This window comes from Octopus bimaculoides, chromosome 5 (assembly GCF_046866305.1).
Source record: "Octopus bimaculoides isolate indiv1 chromosome 5, ASM4686630v1, whole genome shotgun sequence".
NCBI lineage: Eukaryota > Metazoa > Mollusca > Cephalopoda > Octopoda > Octopodidae > Octopus > Octopus bimaculoides.
Genome location: NC_142932.1, coordinates 119,606,630 through 119,630,186, shown reverse-complemented (window position 1 = coordinate 119,630,186; position 23,557 = coordinate 119,606,630). Strand labels below are relative to the sequence as shown.

The window sequence follows — 23,557 nt, the reverse complement described above, 5'->3', positions numbered from 1 at the left end:
TATATATATGTGTATATATATATATATATATATATATATATATATATACATACATACATATATATATATATATATATATATATATATATATATATATATATATATATATACACGAGTGTATGTATGTATGTATATATATATACGTATGTGCATGTATGTGTGTATATATATATTTAGCAGAAGGAACAGTATGACTGAAGGCTGAGAGTTTATAAAATTTCATAGATACACACACACACATATATAAAAATAAATAAATAAATATATATATCAACTCCGATAAAGTTGTGAACTATTCCACTGAATTTTCGAATAGCCTGGCACCAGCAGGCCTCCCACCTCACAACTTGCACCTCAAGATTGGCGCACACGTGATGCTTTTAAGAAACCTGGACTCACCCAAGCTTTGCAATGGCACACGAATTACAATCAAGAAGATGATGCCAAGAGTCTTAGAGGCGACCATTCTCACTGGTAAAGCAAGTGGTGAGGTTTTCTTCATACCAAGAATTCCGCTGATTTCTTCTGACATGCCATTTGAGTTCAAGCGACTGCAATTTCCTGTAAAACTGAGTTTTGCAACGACCATAAACAAGGCCCAGGGACAGTCCTTGGAGGTGATAGGCGTAGACCTTGCAGAACCTGTTTTTTCTAATGGCCAACTGTATGTAGGATGCTCAAGAGTCGGCAATCCAAATCATTTGATACGTTATGCCCAGAGAGCAAGAACAAAAATGTAGTATACCAAATTGAAAATAATCAACTATCAATCAATTGTTTCATAGTCGCACATCGTCAATCCTTCTATCCTTCCAACCATCCGCAAATTCAACTTTGACATTACCTTACCATTACAACCAATCAGTTTCATGATTCAAGTGTATTACTTGCTAGTATTTGTAAATCTATCTCACATCACCGTGTATTTGTACATCTATTTGTAATCTGTTATATCGCACGCTCGGATGACGTCTACACAACTACCTCGACGTCTAGACTTCTCCCTCTATATCTACGTATTGGGCTAGCCTACTTCATTGTCTGAGGGCGTCGACACAACATAATCTAAATGGGAATTGGATGGAACATGAAAGAGTGCAATGGGAACGGGAACTAGAAATAGCCCTTGCTTTTTCGGGTATTTCCAGGTATTCTGCTAGTATATATATATATATATATATATATATATATATATATATATATATATATATATATATATATATATATATATATATATATATATATATATACACGCATACATACACAAATACACGTACACACATACACACACATATATATACACAAATACACGTACACACATATATATAGTGAGAGTTTACAAAAAGACAATAGATGAAGACGGGTGTGTAAACATCAAACAGATGTATTAGTTTAACGCTCTTTTACGTTTCGAGCACACGCTCTTCGGCAGAAAAGAACTCAGAAATAAGCAGGGAGAGAAAATAAAATAAAATGGTAAGAGGAAATAAATACATACATACATACATACATACATATATATATATATATATATATATATATATATATATATATATATATATACATATATATATATACGACGGGCTTCTTTCAGTTTCCGTCAGCCAAATCCACTCTCAAACCTTTAGCCTGCCGGAGGGTATAGTAGAAGAAATATAGTATACAGTATGTTTTGTGTTTGGCCATACGGTATGGGAATGAACTCGGGACCATGTGGTTCGAAAGCAACATTTCATTCCACACAACCACGCCGATTTTATTGATATATATACATATTATACATATGTGTATGTGTAAATATATGTGTGTGTGTGTGTGTATTCCATTATAACATACAAAAGCACATACACGATCACCCCCCCACACACACATATCACGTACTCTCCCGTCGTTAGACAACGAATGAGGGTTCGGCAATCGTTTGTCGAACAAACACACAGACGAGTTGTTTATAGCGATCAAATGTTTGTGCTCATATAACCTCGCTCCTTCCTTCGAGTTGACCTTGCCTGTACAGGTGCATTTGTATTCAACAATTTGCAGGTAAAAATGAATGCTGAGCAACGCTAAATGAAACTAGTTGTTGAAGAACGTAAAACACAACTCTTTCAGGGAATCGAAATTAAAAATCTCACGTGCTACGAACGCGGTATGCGTCACCAGCAAGAATCTAGTGAAGAGGGTATTGCACCCTAGATCTTTATTTCGATTCCCTGAGCGAGCTATGCGTTGCGTTTTTGACAGTTCATTTACCGTTTCTCAGCAATCATTTTTACCCCCGACGTGTTGCGCACATGTGTGCACCTATAGAGGCGATGTCAACTCGAAAGAGTGATTGAGCTTGTACACTAACATTTGATCACTTATATATATACACACACACACACACACACACACACACATACACATGCACGTGTGAGTGCAGTGCGTTTGTATGTGTGTGTGTGTGTGTGTGTATGTATCTATATATATATGTATATATATATATATATATATATATATATATATATATATATAAATAAGTATAAATAGTATATATATGTGTGTGTATATATATATACATATATATATATATATATGTGTGTGTGTGTGTGTGTGTGTGTGTGTGTATCTATCTATAATATATATATATATGTATATACATATATATATGTATGTGTATATATATATATATATATATGTATATTTACACACATACACGCACACACACATATACATATATATATATATATACATACATACATATACATATATATATATATATATATATATATATATATATATATATATATATATATATGCACACTCATGTATGTGTGTATAGACATTCCTGTGCCTATACATACATACATACATACATACATGCATACATACATACATGAAGGGGATGTTTCTATGTGGCCTGCTTGTTTGTTGCACCTTGTTTACCATTTTTGTCCTTGTTCTTTTGCCACGTCATGTACCCAGTTATGTATCTATATGTACATGTGGATGAACGTATATACATACATGTACATATATATGCATATACTCATATATTGTTTGTACATACATACATACATACATACATACATACATACATACATACATGCATACATACATACATGTGTGTATTTCTTCTCGTAGTTGAGAATTATGAGGCAGAACAGTGTTCTAAAGCAAGCATGTCTACAATGGCCGTGCCAGCTTTCCTTTATCGGGGCTAGCATAACATGTCTAGAACTGCACATTCTGACGTTTCCTTGCTTTTCTATCTTCCTTTTCTTACGAACTTTACGATGTGGAAAGAGCGAGAAACTACGTAGAAACTCTTTGATACATAATGATCACGGCAGATGAAATTGAACTGTAGTTTTGGACAATCATTGTGGTTCGGTGAAGGGAACCCATGCTAGGTGTGTTATAAAAAAATATTATTTTTTAGCGCCAGAAAGTTATGCTCAAGCATCTTTTCACTACAATGTAAGCATCCCTACGCTGACAATATTGTCTTTTACGTATGTGCACGGCCGCATTACCCCATTATGTTCATTGCTAAAGTAGCGGAGGTTAGATAACCTGTAAATTTCTTTGATATTTCTATCGCGCCGAGCGACGCCTTACAGGTACATGAAAAATCTAGATTTTGGCTTTTTGATGAAACCTGGAAACGAAGATTTCGTTGTTATTGATGCTGGTGTAGTCGTTGCAAATTTATTCTGTTTTCGTTGGTGAAACTGATGATGTTTTTAATAAATGAGTGGTCCTTGAAGATGGTAAAAGTGAAGTGGTTTTTGATGCTGTTTAGGGGCACTTACGGCTGCGTGATAAAAAGTTTGGTCTTGAACCACATCGGTTACGTGGCAGTTTAGATGAGTGCGTTCTGCTATGGATTTCGTAGATGGAAATTAAAAGAAGTCCGTCGCACACACACACACCTACGCGCGCGCGCACACACACACACATACACACACACATATACATACGGTAATTGTGTGTATATAGGTATACAAGTATATATATGCGTGTGCTGTTATTATTGTTGTCACTGTTCTTCAGACATAGATGTGTTATTGAGTAGAGCTCTGATTATTGAAGTGGTTTCTTAGCTGGTAGGAGCGGATTCACTTCAAAGAGTAATGATCATCTAGGCTGCTAGCCATGTAATATCGTCTGTAGATGAAGTAATACGACAATTACCATCGCGTATCATTGTTCGAGCTGTGCTACACCGCAGGGAACCCCAAGGCAAGAGATTCCTCTACTACGTATTCCGAGGGACCAGTTTATATATATATATATATATATATATATATATATATATCAACTTTAAATAGAGCTCAAAATTGATCCGTTGAAAATACTTTATTACAACAACAATAATAATAATAATAATAATAATGAAATAGACCTATGTACATTTCGATAGAACATCCAGAATGATTAATACATATCATAAAATATTATAAAATATTATAAAATATAGGATACTTCATCTCCTCAGGCTCCCATTATTATTGCTATCATCACTCATCACCATCATTATTATTAGCAATACACATCCAGAAAAACAGAAACCATTCAAATCTAATTTTCATAGTTGACCCATGAAAATATACAAAACAGGACGAAAAAGTAATAGATGGCACACAACTTTCCATCCCAAATGTGCAATGAACGAGCAAACGGTAAATTTACTCAAATCTAAACCTAAAAATTTTATATTATAAATTTCAGTTACTGTTCAATTTAGAACGCTATAAGATCCGTTAGAGCAATAATCATCAAAATAAATATAAAAATAAATAAATAAAGAAAGAAAGAAAAAAAGAAAGAAAGAAATCATACCGTAGAAAACAATTAAAAAAAAAATTTCTTAATTATAACATTCAAACTAGAGTAAAACAAAAACACACTTAAAAAATAATAATAATAATGATAATGTTCTTAAATAAAATTCTCTCTCATAAACTCTAGCACATACCAATATACCCAATTAAAAATAAAATTTAATCTTATATCAATTCAGCAAAAAATAGCAAAAAACTTCAAAAATATACCTCAGTACTAAATTTCAATATCCGTATTACATTTACGTTATCGCAAAATGTAAATAAAAAAAGGAAAACTGTCTTCAATGAAAAAAAACCTTCAATAAAATTCTAACCCACACATACGGTAACTCCACACTACATTTATCTATATTCTAACTATACCTACACACACTCATATATATATATATATATATATATATATATGTATGTGTGTGTGTGTGTGTGTGTGTGTGCGTGTGGAGTCGCAATGGCCCAGCGGACTGTGGAAGTGCAATAGCTCCGTGGTTAGGGCAGCGGACTGTAGAGGCGCAATGGCCCCGTGGTTAGGGTAGCGGACACTAGAGGCGCAATGTCCCGTGGTTAGGGCAGTGGACTGTAGAGGCGCTATGACCCGTGGTTAGGGCAGCGGTCTTGCGGTCGTAGGATCGCAGTCTCGGTTCCCAGACCGGGCATAGTGAGTGTTTATTGAGCGAAACACCTAAAGCTCCAGCAGGCTCAGGCAGGGGATGGTGGCGAACCCTGTTGTACTTTTTCACCACAACTTTCTCTCACTCTTTCTTCCTGTTTCTGTTGTAACTGTATTACTGTATTTCAAAGGGCCAGCTTTGTCACACTCTGTGTCACGGTAAATCTCCCTGAGAACTACATTAAGGGTACACGTATCTGTGGAGTGCACAGCCACTTGCGTGTTAATTTCACGAGAAGGCTTTTCCGTTGATCGGATCAACTGGAACACTTCTCCGTCGAAACCGACGGAGTGCCATGATATATATATATATATATATATACACATAAAGATACATACACACACACACACATACACACGCACACATATATATATCCTTCCAGTACATGACATGCGCTATCTATAAAAAGACCTGTAGAACATCTCAGAATATCACAAAGATGTGTATGCTTGTTGTCGATGTTGCTGCTAATGATGGTAGTGTTACGATTGTGGTAGAGAAGCAGGCAGTAACAACGTTCTTGTAGATAATGAAGATAAGCGAAGACATATGTTGATGTTCATATTGAAACCCAGGTAAATTTCGATCAAGTTGACCTATGACTAATGGTTATCCGACCGCGATAATTCTTACTTCTCCAAAAATGTTTTCACTCCAATGGAGTTAGAAAATATAAAACACCCTCTCTGTAACTTCATATTACAAAATACATACGTATGAACATTTAGATTATACGAATATATTGGGCTGTCCAGAAAGTTCGTGCCGATTTATAGTAGCTTACCTTTCGACTTGTTTGCCATGAAACCACCTCAATTCTGGGAAGAGGGTATTTTCAAGTTAAAACAGAGATGGAGACGCATTGTGCAACAAAATGGTTCATATTTGGTTGATTAAAGATGTAATGGCAAGTATTTATTAACCTTTTTCTTTCCTTTAAAAATCGGCACGAACTTTCCGGACAACCCAATACATACATACAAACACATACACACGCGCACACACATATATATCATTTACTCTACACATTCTTTAAGATAATCGGCATTAATAGTTATTTTTTCCCCATACAGACACTGAAGTTGGGCAGGTTTATATAAGGTGCCTACCTCTGCCCATCTCAGTGTCTCTATGTCAAGATACTATTGGAAGCTTTTATTTCAAATATATGAGTGAATAATATATATTAATATATATATATATATATATATATATATATATATATATATATATATATATATATATATGTATATATATATATATATATATATATATATATATATATATATATTATATATTATTATATGTATAAAAGTATGCAGTTATAATATGCGTTTACTCCATTCTTTAAATATATATATATATATATATATATATATATATATATATATATATATATATATATATATATATATATATATATGCAGCAATATACATCTGGAAGATCCTGGAAGAGATCGTGCCAAATTTTGGCATTGAAAGCTACACAAACGCCAGAACGGGTCGCCACTGCATAGTGTCAAAGATCCCAGCAATGCCATCGCGCTTCATGACCAGTTTCTACAACAGCCTCAGTTTCAGGGGCCCACAACTTTTTAATTCTCTCAAATAGCCTGAGGGACCTGCACAAAGTGGATGTAGGTGTTTTCAAAACAAAACTGGGTCTTTTCCTGTCGAGAGTTCCAGATGCCACATATCAGAGGAGGCTCTCAATAATAACACTGTAGCTGAACGGCGGTGCCCCAGCATGGGCACAACTTTGAACTGAAACTGATAATATATATATACATATATATATATATATATATATATATATATATATATATATATATATGTATGTATGTATGTATGTATGTATGTATATGTGTGTGTGTGTGTGTGTGTGTGTGTGCACAAATCCCTCTCCATATCGCGGTTCAGCTATCGCGGTTTACTTATCACGGTTTATTATTTAAGGTTACGTCGATTCCACTAGGATGTTGTTACTCTCTCTTTACTCTTTTACTCTTTCACTTGTCTCAGTTATTTGACTGCGGCCATGCTAGAGCACCGCCTTTAGTCGACCAAATCGACTTTGTAAGCCTAGTACTTATTCTATCGGTGAATTTTTCCGAACCGCTAAGTGACGTGGACATAAACACACCAGCATCGGTTGTCAAGCAATGCTAGGGGGACGAACACAGACACACAAACATACATATACACATATATATACATATATATGACGGGTTTCTTTCAGTTTCCGTCTACCAAATCTACTTACAAGGCTTTAGTCGGCCCGAGGCTATAGTAGAAGACACGTGTCCAAGGTACCACGCAATGGGACTGAGCCCAGAACCATGTGGTTGGTAAGCAAGCTACTTACCACACATGCACAAATTATAAAAATAATTTTACAAATATACAGTACAATACTCGTTCCACTTGGCGGATTTTCACCTATCGCGGGGGTTTTCGGAACGTAACACCCTCGATAGTTGAGGGATTACTGGATATTTAATTTAGCTATATGATTAAAAGGTGCACTTTTCTTTTAAATCTTTATTATACAGCTAAAATAATTGCCCTAGTCATGTCTTACTAAATCGTGGGCCTTTTAATTTTTGCTTCAATCTCTACCTACCGGCTGAAGGGGAAGCCACTTCTAGCCGCTTTTGAAAGGCAGTCACAAAATCACATGTTCAGCTGCAGTTCAAACCGTGTGTGTATATATATATATAGAGAGAGAGAGAGTGAGGGAGAGTGAGGGAGGGGGAAAGGCAAAGAACATTTTTATCTATCTATCTAAATGTCTGTCTCGTTGTGTGTCCTTTTACTTCTTTCAGTCATTTCATTGCGACCATGCTGGAGCACCCCCTTCAGTCGAACACATCGACCCCAGGATTTATACTTTGTAATCCTTGTACTTATTCTGTCGGGCTCTTTTGCCGAACCGCTAGATTGTGTGGACGTAAATACACTAACATTTGTTGTTAAGCGATGGTAGGAAGACAAACACAGACACACAAATACACAGACACACACATACACACAGACATACACACACGCATACACACACACACGCGCACACACATACACACACACACACTCACACTCACACACATATACGACGGGCTTCTTTCAGGGTCCGTTTACCAAATCCACTGACAAAGCGTTGGTCGGCCCAAGGCTATAGTAGAAGACATTTGCCCAAGGTGCCACGCAATGAGACTGAACCCGGAAGCATGTGGCAGGGAAGCAAGCTTCTTACCACACAGCCACTCCTATCTGTTATCTTTTACTTGTTTTAGCCGTAAGATTGCGGCCATGCTAGAGCACCAACTTTAAATGCTTAGTCGAACAAATCGACCCCGGGAATTATTACTTGTTTTTAAAAGCTTGGCTCTCGATATGTCGTTCGATTTTGACGAACCGCTACTGTTAACACTACTTAAACAAAACAACACCGCTTTTCAAGCGGTGGTGGGGGAAAGGACAAACACAAAGACACACACACATGGATATGTATACACTCATACATGCATACTTACATGCATACATACGCACATGCATACATACGCACATACATACATACATACATACATACATACATACATACATACTTGCATATATATATATATATATATATATATATATATATATATATATATATATATATATATATATATATATATATATTTATATATCTTAATCTGCAGAGGAATTTGCAGTGGATAGTTTAGCTTAATCGGTCAAAGCATCGTGACGCGTAATCACGCGGATGTGAGTTCGAGTCCGCAGCTAGCTACCTACACTTTTCTCTGCAAAATAGGGGTAGTTTATCCAGTTCAGGCTATATTATTAGCATTATTCTGCGATTGAGAATCTAAAGTCACTTCTTTAACTTTCTAAAGACATTTCAACGCTTCTAAAAGCAAACTTCGTTTGTTTATTTACGTTTGTCGTAATTTGAATTTAATATATATATATATATATATATATTTTTTTTTAAAGTTTCAGCTTATAGCTGCAGCCATGCTGATGCACCACCGTGTTGCTACACTGTTATTACAGGGAGCCTATTACAATATGTGGCACTTGGTGAAGAATGGAGTTTGATTTAGCAACCCTCATTTGCACCTCCTGCCGCGAGGTAGGTTCATCTGGGACTCTCGATAGGAAGAGGTCCAGCTTTGATTAAAAAACCCCTACATCTACTTTGTGCAGGTTCCTTAGGCTCTTTGGGAGAATATTAAAAAGCTGTGGGCCCCTGAATCCCAAGCTGTTGCAGTAACTGGTCCTGAAGCGCGATGGCATTGCTGGGATCTTTGGCACTATGCAGTGTCGTCCCGTTCTGGCATTATATATATATATTCACACAAGCACACGCACACACAGAGGATGGATTTTCCATAGTTTCTGTCTACCAAATCTTATAAAAATTTTCTGACGGGCCCAGGCTCGTGCTGTTAGATTGAATACTGAGCTTTATGTTGGGAAAGGACTGACCTGTCTGCGCTTATACATACTCGCATACATACATACATACATACATGTATGTATGTATGTATGTATATATGCATATATATATTTACATATATATACATGTATGTATATATATATGTGTGTATATATATATATACATATATATATATATATATATATATATATATATATATATATATATATATATATATATATATATATATAACGTGAGAGAGTTAGGGGTTGGGGGTTCAACCCACTAAGGGATAGTATCTATCCAATATATGTACATATATATAAATACGTTTAGGTATACACAGACACATGAATACTGAAAGAAGTATGTTTATTTGTAGACACAGACAGATACACGTACAGATGCTGTTTAATATAATTCAATATGTCAAGGCGGTTCTGAGTTCAAATTTACGGCGTGGTCGACTTTGCTTTTCATTCTTTCGGGGTCAATAAATTAAGTACCAGTTACGCACTGGCGTCGATCTGATCGACTTAATCCTTTTGTCTGTCCTTGTTTGTCCCCTCTATGTTTAGCCCCTAGTGGGCAGTAAAGAAATAAGAATCGTTAGCCCACCGGGCGAAATGCTTAGCGGTATTTCGTCCGTCTTTACGTTCTGAGGTCAAATTCCGCTGAGGTCGACTTGCTTTCATCCTTTAGTCGTCGATAAATTAAGTACCAGTTGCGAACTTGGGTCGATCTAATCGAATGGTCTCCCCTCCAAAAATTTCGGGCCTTGTGCCTAGAGCAGAAAAGAAAATAATTTAATATGTTAGCCAAAGTTGTTTCTTAGTGGTGGTCATGTATTTAGTGCAGCTGTTTAGGAGTGAAAGTTCCATAGTGTGGTGATGCATTTATATAAATAGATACAAAACAAACTATATGTAAATGGATTCTAAAATGTAATTTGGTTAATTAATTATTTGTGAGAAGAATTCAGAATACCAAACATATGTAGAACCTCGTCTGGTGTCTGTGTATGCATGTACGTACGTATGTATGTTTATATGTATGTATATATATATATATATCTATTTTCCCTTTGTAGGCATACACACACACACACACACACACACACACACATATATATATATACATGCATATATACATATGCATGCATAGACACAAACTCATATACTTATACATATATACATATATATGTGTATATATATATATATATATATATATATATATATATATATATATATATATATATATATATATACGTACTTAGTTACCTATAAATATATATATTCATATTGTAGACATCTATCTATCCATGTATCTCTATATAAATATATCTATCTATCCATTTATCTCTCTCTCTCTCTCTCTCTCTCTCTCTCTCTCTCTCTCTCTATATATATATATATATATATATATATATATATATATATACACACACACATACTAGGCGAGAGAGAAAGAGAGAGAGAGTGAGAGAGAGAGAGAGGGGGTAAGAAGCAAAGAGCATTGGGTAAGATATGTATACCTATATATATAAATATATATTTCCTAAATGCGTATAAACAACCACATATAACTGATGTAAGTAGAATGGAACATAGGTAGATAGGCAGGTAGGGACTAACGAATAAAATATAAGAGAGATATATGAATAGATAGACAGACAGACAGACAGACAGACAGATAGATAGATAGATAGATAGATAGATAGATAGATATATAGATAGATAGATAGGTAGGTAGGTATATATATATATATATATATATATATATATATATATATATATATATACATATAGATAGATAGATAGATTGAGAGATAGATCGATAGATAGCTAGAGCGAGATATATATGTACATATAAATACGTTTATTTGCACACGTACATTTGTGTCTCTCTCTTTGTGTCTATGTGTGTTTATGCGTGGGCGTTTGTATATTTGCTTATATCTTCCGGAAAACGTAGCAAAGTGTGTGTGTAGTCGAACGCTTTTTTAGTAACAGAGTTATTCATAAACCGTGATTGATAATTTTTTAAAACTTTTTTTCAGACGAAAGAAAAGATTATGTACCGAGAAAATTATTTTATTACGTAAGGCCAAGTTCGTGAACGTTTCAGATACAAACAAAATGAAGAATAAGAGGCTATGATGCCCATGTATTTGATTAAATATACGGAATTAACTAGAACATTTTAAAATTCTTTTATGCGTGCATCGAAACAGAGTACCGATTTTAGACTGTACTTCAGGTATTTCCCCTGTTTATGTGGTATTAGTTCAAAATACATTAGATAACTTGATAACTTGAATATGTTTCGGCCAAAGACTGGCCCAGGCCATGCATAACTTAATAGCACCACCTGGTAGCACCTGTTAACTTGCTTTTAAGTCAAGTTTTGTGGTGTCAGGGCCTATTCAAGTAGTGCGTTGTTGTCAACTGTGATGTGAATTATGAACGTAAGTAGTGTAAAAGTTTTGGGATGTGTATGACAGTCCATGGTGAAAGTCGCCTAGGTGAATTCCCAAAGTTATATACATTTTTAATAAGGTCTCTTGTAGAAAAAAAAAAAAAAACTCAGTTGAGATTGGTAATGAACCCACAAGGAAAAGTTTGCGCAATATTCCAGAGAAGATTAAAAAAAAAGATAGGAATTCATACTGATATATATAGGTATATATATGTGTATTCAGATAATTATATATCTATGTGTGTAGGCGTGTAAGTACGTAAAGATATTTATGCACGCATATATACACACATGTAGACATATATGTATGCATACATACATGCACACACACGTACACACAGATATAGATACATACATATATATGCATTTATAAGTGTGCACGTGCTTGTGCATGCATGTGTGTATGAATGTATGTATGTGTGGATGTATGTATGTGCATATATATATATATATATATATATATATATATATATATACATATATATAAATATATATATATATATATATATATATATATATATATATATATATATATATACATATATATATAAATATATACATATATATATATATATATATATATATATATATATATATATACATATATATAAATATATATATATATACATAAATATATAAATAGATATATTTTGTTTTAAAAAGACATACTTTATTAATTATAAATATATATATATATATATACATATTTTTATATATATAATTAATAGACTTTGTGCAACCAAAGCCTTGTGAGTGGATTTGGTAGATGGAAACTGAAAGAAGTCCGTCGTATATATGTATATGTATATATATGTGTGTATGTGTGTTTGTGTGTCTATGTTTGTCCCCCCAACATCGCTTGACAACCGATGTTGGTGTGTTCACGTCCTCGTAACTCAGCGGTTCTGCAAAAATCACCAATAGAATAAGTACTAGGCTTACAAAGAATATGTCCTGGGGTCGATTTGCTCGACTAAATGCATGGCCGCAGTCAAATGACTGAAACAAGTAAAAGAGTAAAAGAGTAAAGATAGTATATATATATATATATATATATATATATATAGCTCTTCGAAACGCCGGTGTTAAAACGGGGGTAGCTGATGAAGTAGAATGTTCTCTATGTGGCTTGTGTGTTTTCTCGTCTACGTTTTGTTTGCAATGTCCTGTACCCAGATATGCACCTATACATACAGGTGGATGTCGGGACGCACATACCTGTACGTATATATGCATATACTCATTTACTATTTGTTTATATATATATATATATATATATATATATATATATATATATAATGGATGTGAGTTCGATTCTCATGGCTGGATGCTCACAGATTTGTCTGCTCTATAAGGATTTCGTCCTTCATATGTCGTTCTATCAGTACTTAAGCATTGAAAAATATATCTTTCTACTTGTACTACAATACATTTGACTGCTTCAAGAACAAACTTATATTTGTTTACATATGACGTAAATACAGAAGTATGTATATATTTGTGTTTGTATATATATATATATATATATATATATATATATATATATATATATATATATATATATATATATATATATATGTATACATATACACCTGCATACAAACATAATAGAAGCATGTATATGTCGATAATTTTTTAATAGAAATGCGTATGTACGTATATATGTTTATAAGTATGTATGCATGAATGTTTCTTATGCGTGTGAATATATGCACACACACATACTTGAGAGAGAGAGAGAGAGAGAGAGGGAGAGAGAGAGGGGGGAGAGAGAGAAACAGAGGGAGAAAGACGAAGAGAGGGGGCAGGTATTTCTGAGTATATTGATATATACATATAAACGCATGTATGTATACGTGCTCTTCTATATATTTATATATGCATGTTTATGTTAATCTATCTATCTATCTATCTATCTATTTGTATGTTTGTTTGTCACTGTGCCTGTCTGTCTGTCTCTCTCACTCTATCTATCTATCTATCTATCTATCTATCTATCTATCTATCTATCTATCTATCTATCTGTCTATCTATCTATCTATCTATCTATCTATTTACATACATAGTCAAATATGGAAATACATCTACAGACAAACACACACGTATATATGTGCATTTATTTCTGTTTAAACATACGTAGCAGTAATAATGCGCACACAAAACTACATTACTTACACTCACAAACGCGTGCACACATGGTTGCGTGTTTGCACGCGCGCGTGAGTTTGTGTAACGTCTACCGACGTAAAGCAATGAATAGGAGAAACTTCAGCATGGAAACCTTAAAACCAAATGATTGGATCGTTAGAAACCTGTTTCTAACGACGCTATTCTTCAACATTGTGATAATATATATATATATATATATATATATATATATATATATATATATATATATTATGTACATACTTATAAATTATATAATCTTGACAGAATGTGTAATTTTTGTGTTTATTCATGGGTGTTTGCGTGTGTCGATGTTATTCAATGTATGTGTTTCTGAATGCGCGTGCGTATATTTGACTTTGGTTCAATGTACACACACACACACACACATGCACATGTATATATACCGTATATATCTAAGTGTATAGGTGTGTCCGCGAGTGTCATTATGCATGTATGTGTGTGTGTGTGTGTGTGTGTGTGTGTGTGTGTGTGTGTGTGTTGTGTATCGCTCAGCGTGCTCATAGCCGTGTGGTGTGTAGTGAAGGATGAAGATTTGCGTGTGGGATTATCCGCTAAATTGTGGAGGTGGAATACAAATATGTATATGAGAGGGAAAGATGGAGAGGATGAAACGATGTCGGTTGTTGATATTGCAGTGTGGGGGCCGACTAATACGAGAAATAAATCCTAAATCGAAGCAATGAAGAATATATATATAAAGATTGATTAATAAGAACGTCCGGAATATATGTATACACACAAACACGCACATGTTTATATATGGGTGTGTGTGTGCGTGTGTGTGTTATGTGAATAGAGAGAAGAGGAAGAGGGAGAGAGAGAGAGAGAGAGAGAGAGAGAGAAGGAGAGCGTGTGAACGTGCGAGTGAGAGACGCGGTGGGGGTCGGGGTGGGGTGCATGGATGTTTTGAGACAGAGGAAGCTGTGTGTCGCGGTTTTGAAAACTGAAGAGCGATGCAACGATCAGGTGTGAGACAGATGATGAGCGAGAGGGAGAGAGAGAAAGAGAGAGAGAGAGGGGGAGAAGAGGAGTGATAGAGAGCAGGAGTGAGAGAGATATGGAAAGGTAGAGAGAGAGAGAGAGAGAGATGATTAGAGAAGGGGGGAGGAGAAACAGAGAAGGCGGTGTGATGAGCGAGGTGAGAAAAAGTGAAAATAGAGATGCATGACAAAGGAGGGAGAGAGAGAGAGAGGGAGAGAGGGAGAGGTGTAGGATACGTACAGAAAGGATGAAGAATAGGGAGGGAATAAAAGAATGGGGAGTGGGAGGAGTTAAGTATAGATTGATAAACGAAGGGAGTGACGATATTGGTGGATTCGTGGGAAGAAAAGTCCTCAACTTTAGCTAGCTACATCATATCTACTTTGATTTATTCAATCAATCTTCCTTTATTTCTTTGTTTTTATTTTCTTCTTCTTCTTCTTCTTCTTCTTCTTCTTCTTCTTCTTCTTCTTCTTGTTCATCATCATCATAATTTTCTGACATCATCATTATTATTATTATTAATAATCGTATTATTGATATTATTATCATTATTATTCTTATCATTATTATTATTATTATTATTTAGTTTTGCTTTGTTTTGTCAGTCATTCAACATTTTCTTTCATTTCTTTTCTTTTTTTTTTTTTTTTTGTTTTCCCCCATCCTCCGAACGCTTCTAATAAAAACGGACGCCATCAAGGTAGTCTAGCCATTGCAATAGTCCCGCTAAAAGCAGAAACAACCGCCGTTGTTGAGTTCTATCTCACACACATCTCTCTTTTCCTTCTCCCTCTTTCTCCCACTATATATACATATATATATACATGTGTGTGTATACAAATGACATAAAACAACCATAAAAGACGCACGAACACGTAGACTAATATAAATGCTACTGAATTTTGTTAGAAAAAGAAGCAAAAAACACGGTCTGCAGTAAAGTGAAAGTAGAGAAAAACAAAAACAACAACAACTAAACTTCTGAAAGAAACCGTTAAATAGTGGAAGTGCAAACAAATATTTGGTTTTTCCTTGCCAAGGCAGCTTCACACCTAAGCGGACAAAAACCTCACAGAATCTTATAGTTGCTGTTAGATGCACATGTTTACATAAAAGAAAAACAAAATTTTAAAAAAATATCTGTCGACGGAGATCATAAAATGCTGTTCAACATAACGCCAATAATATGTGCGCTGGTACTGTGTGTTCTCTTTCCGAGAGGTAAGCTCACCGTATTCATTTATTTCTTTGCATTTAATTATTATTATTATTATTATTATTATTATTATTATTATTATTATTATTATTCAGTAGTTTTATTTTTATAACGTGCTTTCACTTCTGTCATTATTATTATTATCATCATTGTCATTATTATTATTATTATTATTATTATTATTATTATTATTATTATTATTATTATTACCGAGTGAGAGAGCATTGCATGCCATCAAAGTGACACTGGGGTAAAATATACGAAGCCCAGTATACCCATCATGACTACCCGTCTGATATTATTATTATTATTATTATTATTATTATTATTATTATTATTATTATTATTATTATTATTATTGTTATTATTATTATTATTATTTTCTAGTGTATGTTTTATTACAAGAGCAACAGCATCAACAACAAAAACTAGAAAAAAACAAAATACATGCGAAAAACTATAAGAAGAAAAAATGCCAACAATAATAAAAATAATAACAACGATAACAATAATAGAACAACAACAACAAAAGCACCACTTCCAACATCAGCAGCAACTGCAGCAACAACAGTAACAACAACATCAATAATAATAACAACAACAACAACAATAGTAATAATGTTTATATTTTCTGACATAACATAGTTTATAGATGGAAGTAAAGCTCACATATCATTCATTGTATTTATAAGAAAGTAGAGTGGCAAGTGACAATCGATCGTATCGATCCCAGATTGGGATAAAACCCAAACTTTAAATGGATTGCATTTTGCGCTTCTATAAAGCATCGTGTTCTTTTTTTTAGTTTCATTTCATCGTATTTTATTAATTTATTTATTAATTTATTTATTTGTGATTTTTTTTTTTGTCAAAAAAATGTTCTTCATCTCTGCTGTTGATATGATATTAGTTCTCGCTTTGTAATCGTTGTGTCTCACATATATACGCGCACGTCCACCATACATACATACACACGCACACACACACACGCACACATACACACACACTATATGTATGTATGTATGTATGTATGTATCTATCTATCTATCTATCTATCTATCTATATATCTATATACACACTTGCATTCAAACACACTCAGATGCACATATCTATATGTAACGGAACATATACATGATTACACACACAGACATATACATATAACAGAATATATATATATATATATATATATATATATATATATATATATATATATATGCATATATGTATATATATGTATATATATATATATATATATATGTATATATATACATACACACACATATATATATATATACGTATATAAATATATATACATGTATATAGATACACATATGTATATATACACACATACATTCATACACACTCAAATACACACATGCATATAAATATATATATATATATATATATATATATATATATATATATATATGCATATAAATATACATACACAAACACGCACACGCACACATACAGCTATCTCCTAGTTTTTAGCTTATTATTTTCTTTTGAAGTACGTTTCATGTATCTATGCATGTGAGCATGTTATGGTATGTATTACTACTTAAAATTATGCGAAACTCCAGGAACACAGTTGTTTGTGTCAACAAAGAAACTATGCGACAGCTACATTGACCTGATGATGGCTTTTTCGAAACGACATGTACCAGGCACATAACTAATCATTATGAATCACTTTTCTATGAGGAATCGACAATTTTACCATTCAAACAAGAACATCAACATAAACAACATACATACTATTGAAAATGCTAATAACTTTTAATATAGACTGAAGGCTACCGGTAGGGGTGCGTTTGATTTTCCGTGAGCCTGATATTCTTAGCTCAAATTGTATCGATCCAGTAATGCACACGAGCAAACTAGACCACGTTGGCATTTGAGCTTATAACATCGATTGTAGTAGCCAATAAGCATAGCAATCTTAGTCCTTTATATGTTATACCTTTTAAGCATCTTGTAATATCCTAGGCTATATCTAAGGAAGAAAGGCCATTCAATTGATAGACATAAAGTCGCTCACAGATAGGCTCAAACATGTGGATCACTGATATGCTATGTCCGCTCTCAAACCAGTAATATGATAGTTTCTGCTTCTCATCTACTCTGGTCTCACCAGTTGCGGTGTTCCACATGCGCCGGACTAGGCATAAGCCACTAAGCTCAGTCGTTCACAACTGAGAAATCTTACCTTTAGAATATGTTTGTCTGTAAATGCATTATTTGTGAAAGGTGAGGTGCAAAAGTTAACGGCATCAAAATCATCAGTGCCGGTGAGTTTAGGTAGAGTTTGAAATAATGTCCCTCAACACGGACCTAAACAACGATAAATGAATAAATAAATGAAACCAGCAAAATGACAGAGTAAGAACATGGCAATAAGAAAAATTCGAAACTAACAGTAACTCAGATATACATACATACATACATACATACATACATACATACAAATATATATATACATATATATATATATATATATGTGTGTGTGTGTGTGTGTGTGTATGTGTGTGTGTTTGAGTGTGTGGATGTGCAACTGCCTAATTGTTAGGGCAGCGGGCTCGCAGTCGTGGGATCGCGGTTTCGATTCCCAGACCGATCGTTGTGAGTGTTTATTAAGCGAAAACTCCTAAAGCTCCACGAGGCTCCGGCAGGGGCTGGTGGTGAGCCTTGCTGTACTCTTTCTCCACAACTTTCTCTCACTCTTTCTATTTCTGTTGTACCTGCATTTCAAAGGGGCCAGCCTTGTCACAACACTCTGTGACACGCTGAATCTCCCCCGAGAACTACATTAAGGGTACACGTGACTGGGGCGCTCCGCCATTTGCACGTTAATTTCACGATCAAGCTGTTTCGTTGATCGGATCAACTGGAACCCTGGTCGCCGTAACCGACGGAGTGCCACGACACACACACACACACACACACACACACACACACACACACACACACACACACACACACACACACATATATATATATATGGATGTGTGTGTGTGTATTTATACTCACATGCATATATATATACACACATACACTCACACACATATGTATACATACGTGACTCAAATTTATAGAAAAACAAAAGACGAAGACAGGTGTAGTAACAACAATCAATATACATACATATATGCATGTTGGCATGTAAATGTTAATATATATATATATATATCTATCTATCTATCTATCTCTCTCTCTCTCTATATATATATATAGTTCAAAAAAACAATAACAAAAAAACAAAAAAACAACAAAGTGAGGACGTGATATGGATAGTATTATTGGACGCTCAGGAAAGGAACGAGAGAGTATATATATATATGGATGCTTATAACAAACCCAGTGATGCCTTTAAAGTTTTGGAAGTTCATAGGAATGCCTGATATTATAGTAATAATAGTTTTATTTCATTAAAATAACGTAGGAATAAAACCAGAAATATGAAGTTATAAAGTTAATCATAATTGACATTATATGATTAAATGTCACAAAGTGACTACAAGAATCAAAATTATTCAGACAAAAAACCGAATGAAGATCTAGATCGTGCCTTACTGTTAAATTTTGGCATCCATTAGACCATATAATAAAAATGCAAAAAGACAAAAAAGAACAAGAAACAAGAGAAAGTACTGAAGTTAGATAATTTTCTAAATGTCACTGTTAGTTTTTGGATCCATTTTGTACGTTCGACAAAACAACCGCTTTGGTACCATTCTAGTTACCCCCCAGGGGAACCTCTAAAGCAGTATTTCTCGACCATGAACTCCTTTGATTCACTTTTTTATTCATACAGTCTCTCTTAGGCATTGGATGTTAAAACATCTATTATGTTTTTATAATTGAATGTTATTAGAAATTGTATACTCTCTCTTTTACTTTTTTACTGGTTTCAGTCATTTGACTGTGGCCATGCTGGAGCACCGCCTTTAGTCGAACAAATCTACCCAAGACTTATTCTTTGTAAGCCTAGTACTTATTCTATCGGCCTTCTTTTGCTGAACCGCTAAGTTACGGGGACGTAAACACAACAGCATCGGTTGTCAAGCGATGTTGGGGGGACAAGCACAGACACACAAACTCACACACACACACACACACACACACACACACACACACACACATATATATATATATATATATATATACATATATATACATATACATGACGGGCTTCTTTCAGTTTCCGCCCACCAAATCCACTCACAAGTAGAAGACATTTGTCCAAGGTGCTATGCAGGGGGACTGAACCCGGAACCATGTGGTTGGTAAGACAGCTACTTACCACACAGCCACTCCTGTGCCTATAAAAAATAATTGAAACATTTTGTGTATTGTAGAAGCAAAACCAGTTTATTGGAGATACATTTTAACGGCAAAATCTTATATGAACTGCCAAGGGCCATATGAACTCCGGTTAAGAACCACGGCTCTGATCCTTAGATATATATCGTTTAGAGTCTAAACAATGGATATTTGGAAGCCACGTTAATGACAGTTTGATGAACATATTTCATCATGCAAGTTGTAGCGTGAAAGGATACCCTATGTATGGAAGCATACAACGGAATTAAAATAGACAGAGGCATACCTCAAATTACGTCGTTTCGTGTTATGTCTTTCTCGTTCCACTTGCGGTCACTTTGTTTTATAAAGAAACTCATGAAAGAAACAAAAATCAACTTTAATCGATTTACCTAACTTTACGTCGATTTCAGCAGACATATTTAAGCATAGAAATTAAAAGAGACACGCGCCTATAACTCAATACTGGAGTGGGAAATCAGATAACATATATGTGGAAATATATAAAAGATATACATTAAAACAGATATCGGCAAATAAATTTAAAAAAAAAAAGCAACTTTACTCGATTTCGTGTAAACTTGCTTGTCATGGAACCAATTAACGACTTACGTTGAGGTATGCTTAAATAGCATAAAAGAGGGGAATTTAAAATAGAATTGAAAACAGTTTATTCGTACAGACAACACACACTATGGCAGATATCGATTGAATCTTTTGACTATTGACATCGTTATCCCCGTTTACTTAAATCTGAACCAAATGAAATGCAATTCTAATTAATAAGATGAATGGTCGTTAGCGTCTAAGTTCTGGTTTTCCTGCTCGAGGGTCCCTGGAATGTATGGATATACATACGTACGTATGTATGTATTTATGTATGTATGGATGGATGAAGGGATGTGAAAGAGCGTGGATTAGTGGTTAGGGTGTTCTACTCTCCATCGTTAGTTTGATACCTGGTGGTGCGTTGTGTCCTTGAGCAAGGCACATTAATTCACACAAAGCGCCAGCCTTGTCACATTCTATGCTGCGACGAATCTTCTTGACGACTGCGTTAAGGTTTACACACGTTTGAGGAGTGCTTTGCCATTTGCACTTTAATTTCATGAGCAGGCTGTTCCGTTTAGCGGATCAACTAGAGCCCTCGTCATCGTAACCGACGGAGTGTCATTTTTTTAATGAATATATGTATGTATGTATGTATGTATGTATGTATGTATGCATGCACGAACATCTGCATGTAGTGTATGTATGGAGATATGTTTTATTTTATGTATGTATTCTCATGCATACATTTGCATATCTAGTGATGCTAATATAAATTTAAAAGATAAACTTGTGGAAAGTTTTACAGATTTTTACAGTTCCAGTGATGGATTTGATCTGTAGTCTTCGAATTAGCTTTCTCCTTTCTAGTTTTGAGGAGCCTAATTTCTCAAGATTAGTAAGTTGGCAGATGTATGTGTTTTTGTATGTGTGTGTATGTGTGTTTGTATGTACATATATATGTATGTCATTATTTAGTTTATTTCAAGATTTCTTGCTAATAGAGAAAGAACCTGTTTCTAACCTAGATCCAAAGTTCCTTCATAGGGATTTCAACATAAACAACAGGGTATTTTTGTATGTATGTATGTATATATGTATGTATGTATGTATGTATGTATGTTTGTATGTTTTATGTATGTGTTCTCATGCATATAGTTACATATCTAGACATATTCATATATATTTAATGATAAACTTTTGGAAAGTTTTATAGATTTTTACTGCTCCAGTGATGGATTGGATCTGTAGTCTTCAAATTAGCTTCCTCCTTTGTGGGTTTGAGAAGCTTAAATTCTCAAGATTGGTATTTAGGGAAGTGTGTTACATATCCCAGGGCCCCAACAATTACAGGTTTAATACGTGAACTTGTAATCTGGATAGAGTAACTGCAGATTTCTCAACAGTTCAGCACAGGTGTGTTCTTTGATTCACTGATCTTCAGCTTTATGTTAACATCTGCTGGGCAGCTAATGTTCACAACTGTACAGTTTCTTTTCTCTATAACTAATGTATGATGCGGAATATGAACGTAAATAAATTAATTAAAAAGTCTCTATCTGATCTGATATAAACGAAATTGTTACAAACACACATATGGACGCACATACTTACATATAAGCACGAACACATAAGTGCGTGCACACATATGAGCGTGCACACATACGAGCTTGCACACACTCACATGCTCATACCAAACAGTTTCGAAACAACGCCAAAACAACGCCAAAATAACGCTAGATCATATATTCAAAATAAATGGAAGTGGAGAGACAAGTTACTGAAGAGATTGCAAGAGTGCAATGAAATAATTTAACAAAAAACTATATAAATTAATAAAGGACTGAACCAGTGCGTGTGTTTATTACCGGCATAATG

The 23,557-nt window shown here is 34.4% G+C and overlaps 1 protein-coding gene across 1 annotated transcript in view; it reads left to right on the top strand.

Moving 5' to 3' along the window:
- The first annotated feature begins 16,297 nt into the window (after window positions 1–16,297).
- Window positions 16,298–23,557, top strand: part of LOC106880397 (uncharacterized) — an 86,832-nt gene continuing 79,572 nt past the window's right edge. Inside the window, exon 1 of the mRNA XM_014930314.3 lies at window positions 16,298–16,811. Coding sequence (XP_014785800.1) covers window positions 16,751–16,811 — 61 coding nt within the window. The 5' untranslated portion in view covers window positions 16,298–16,750. The remainder of the gene's footprint in view (window positions 16,812–23,557) is intronic.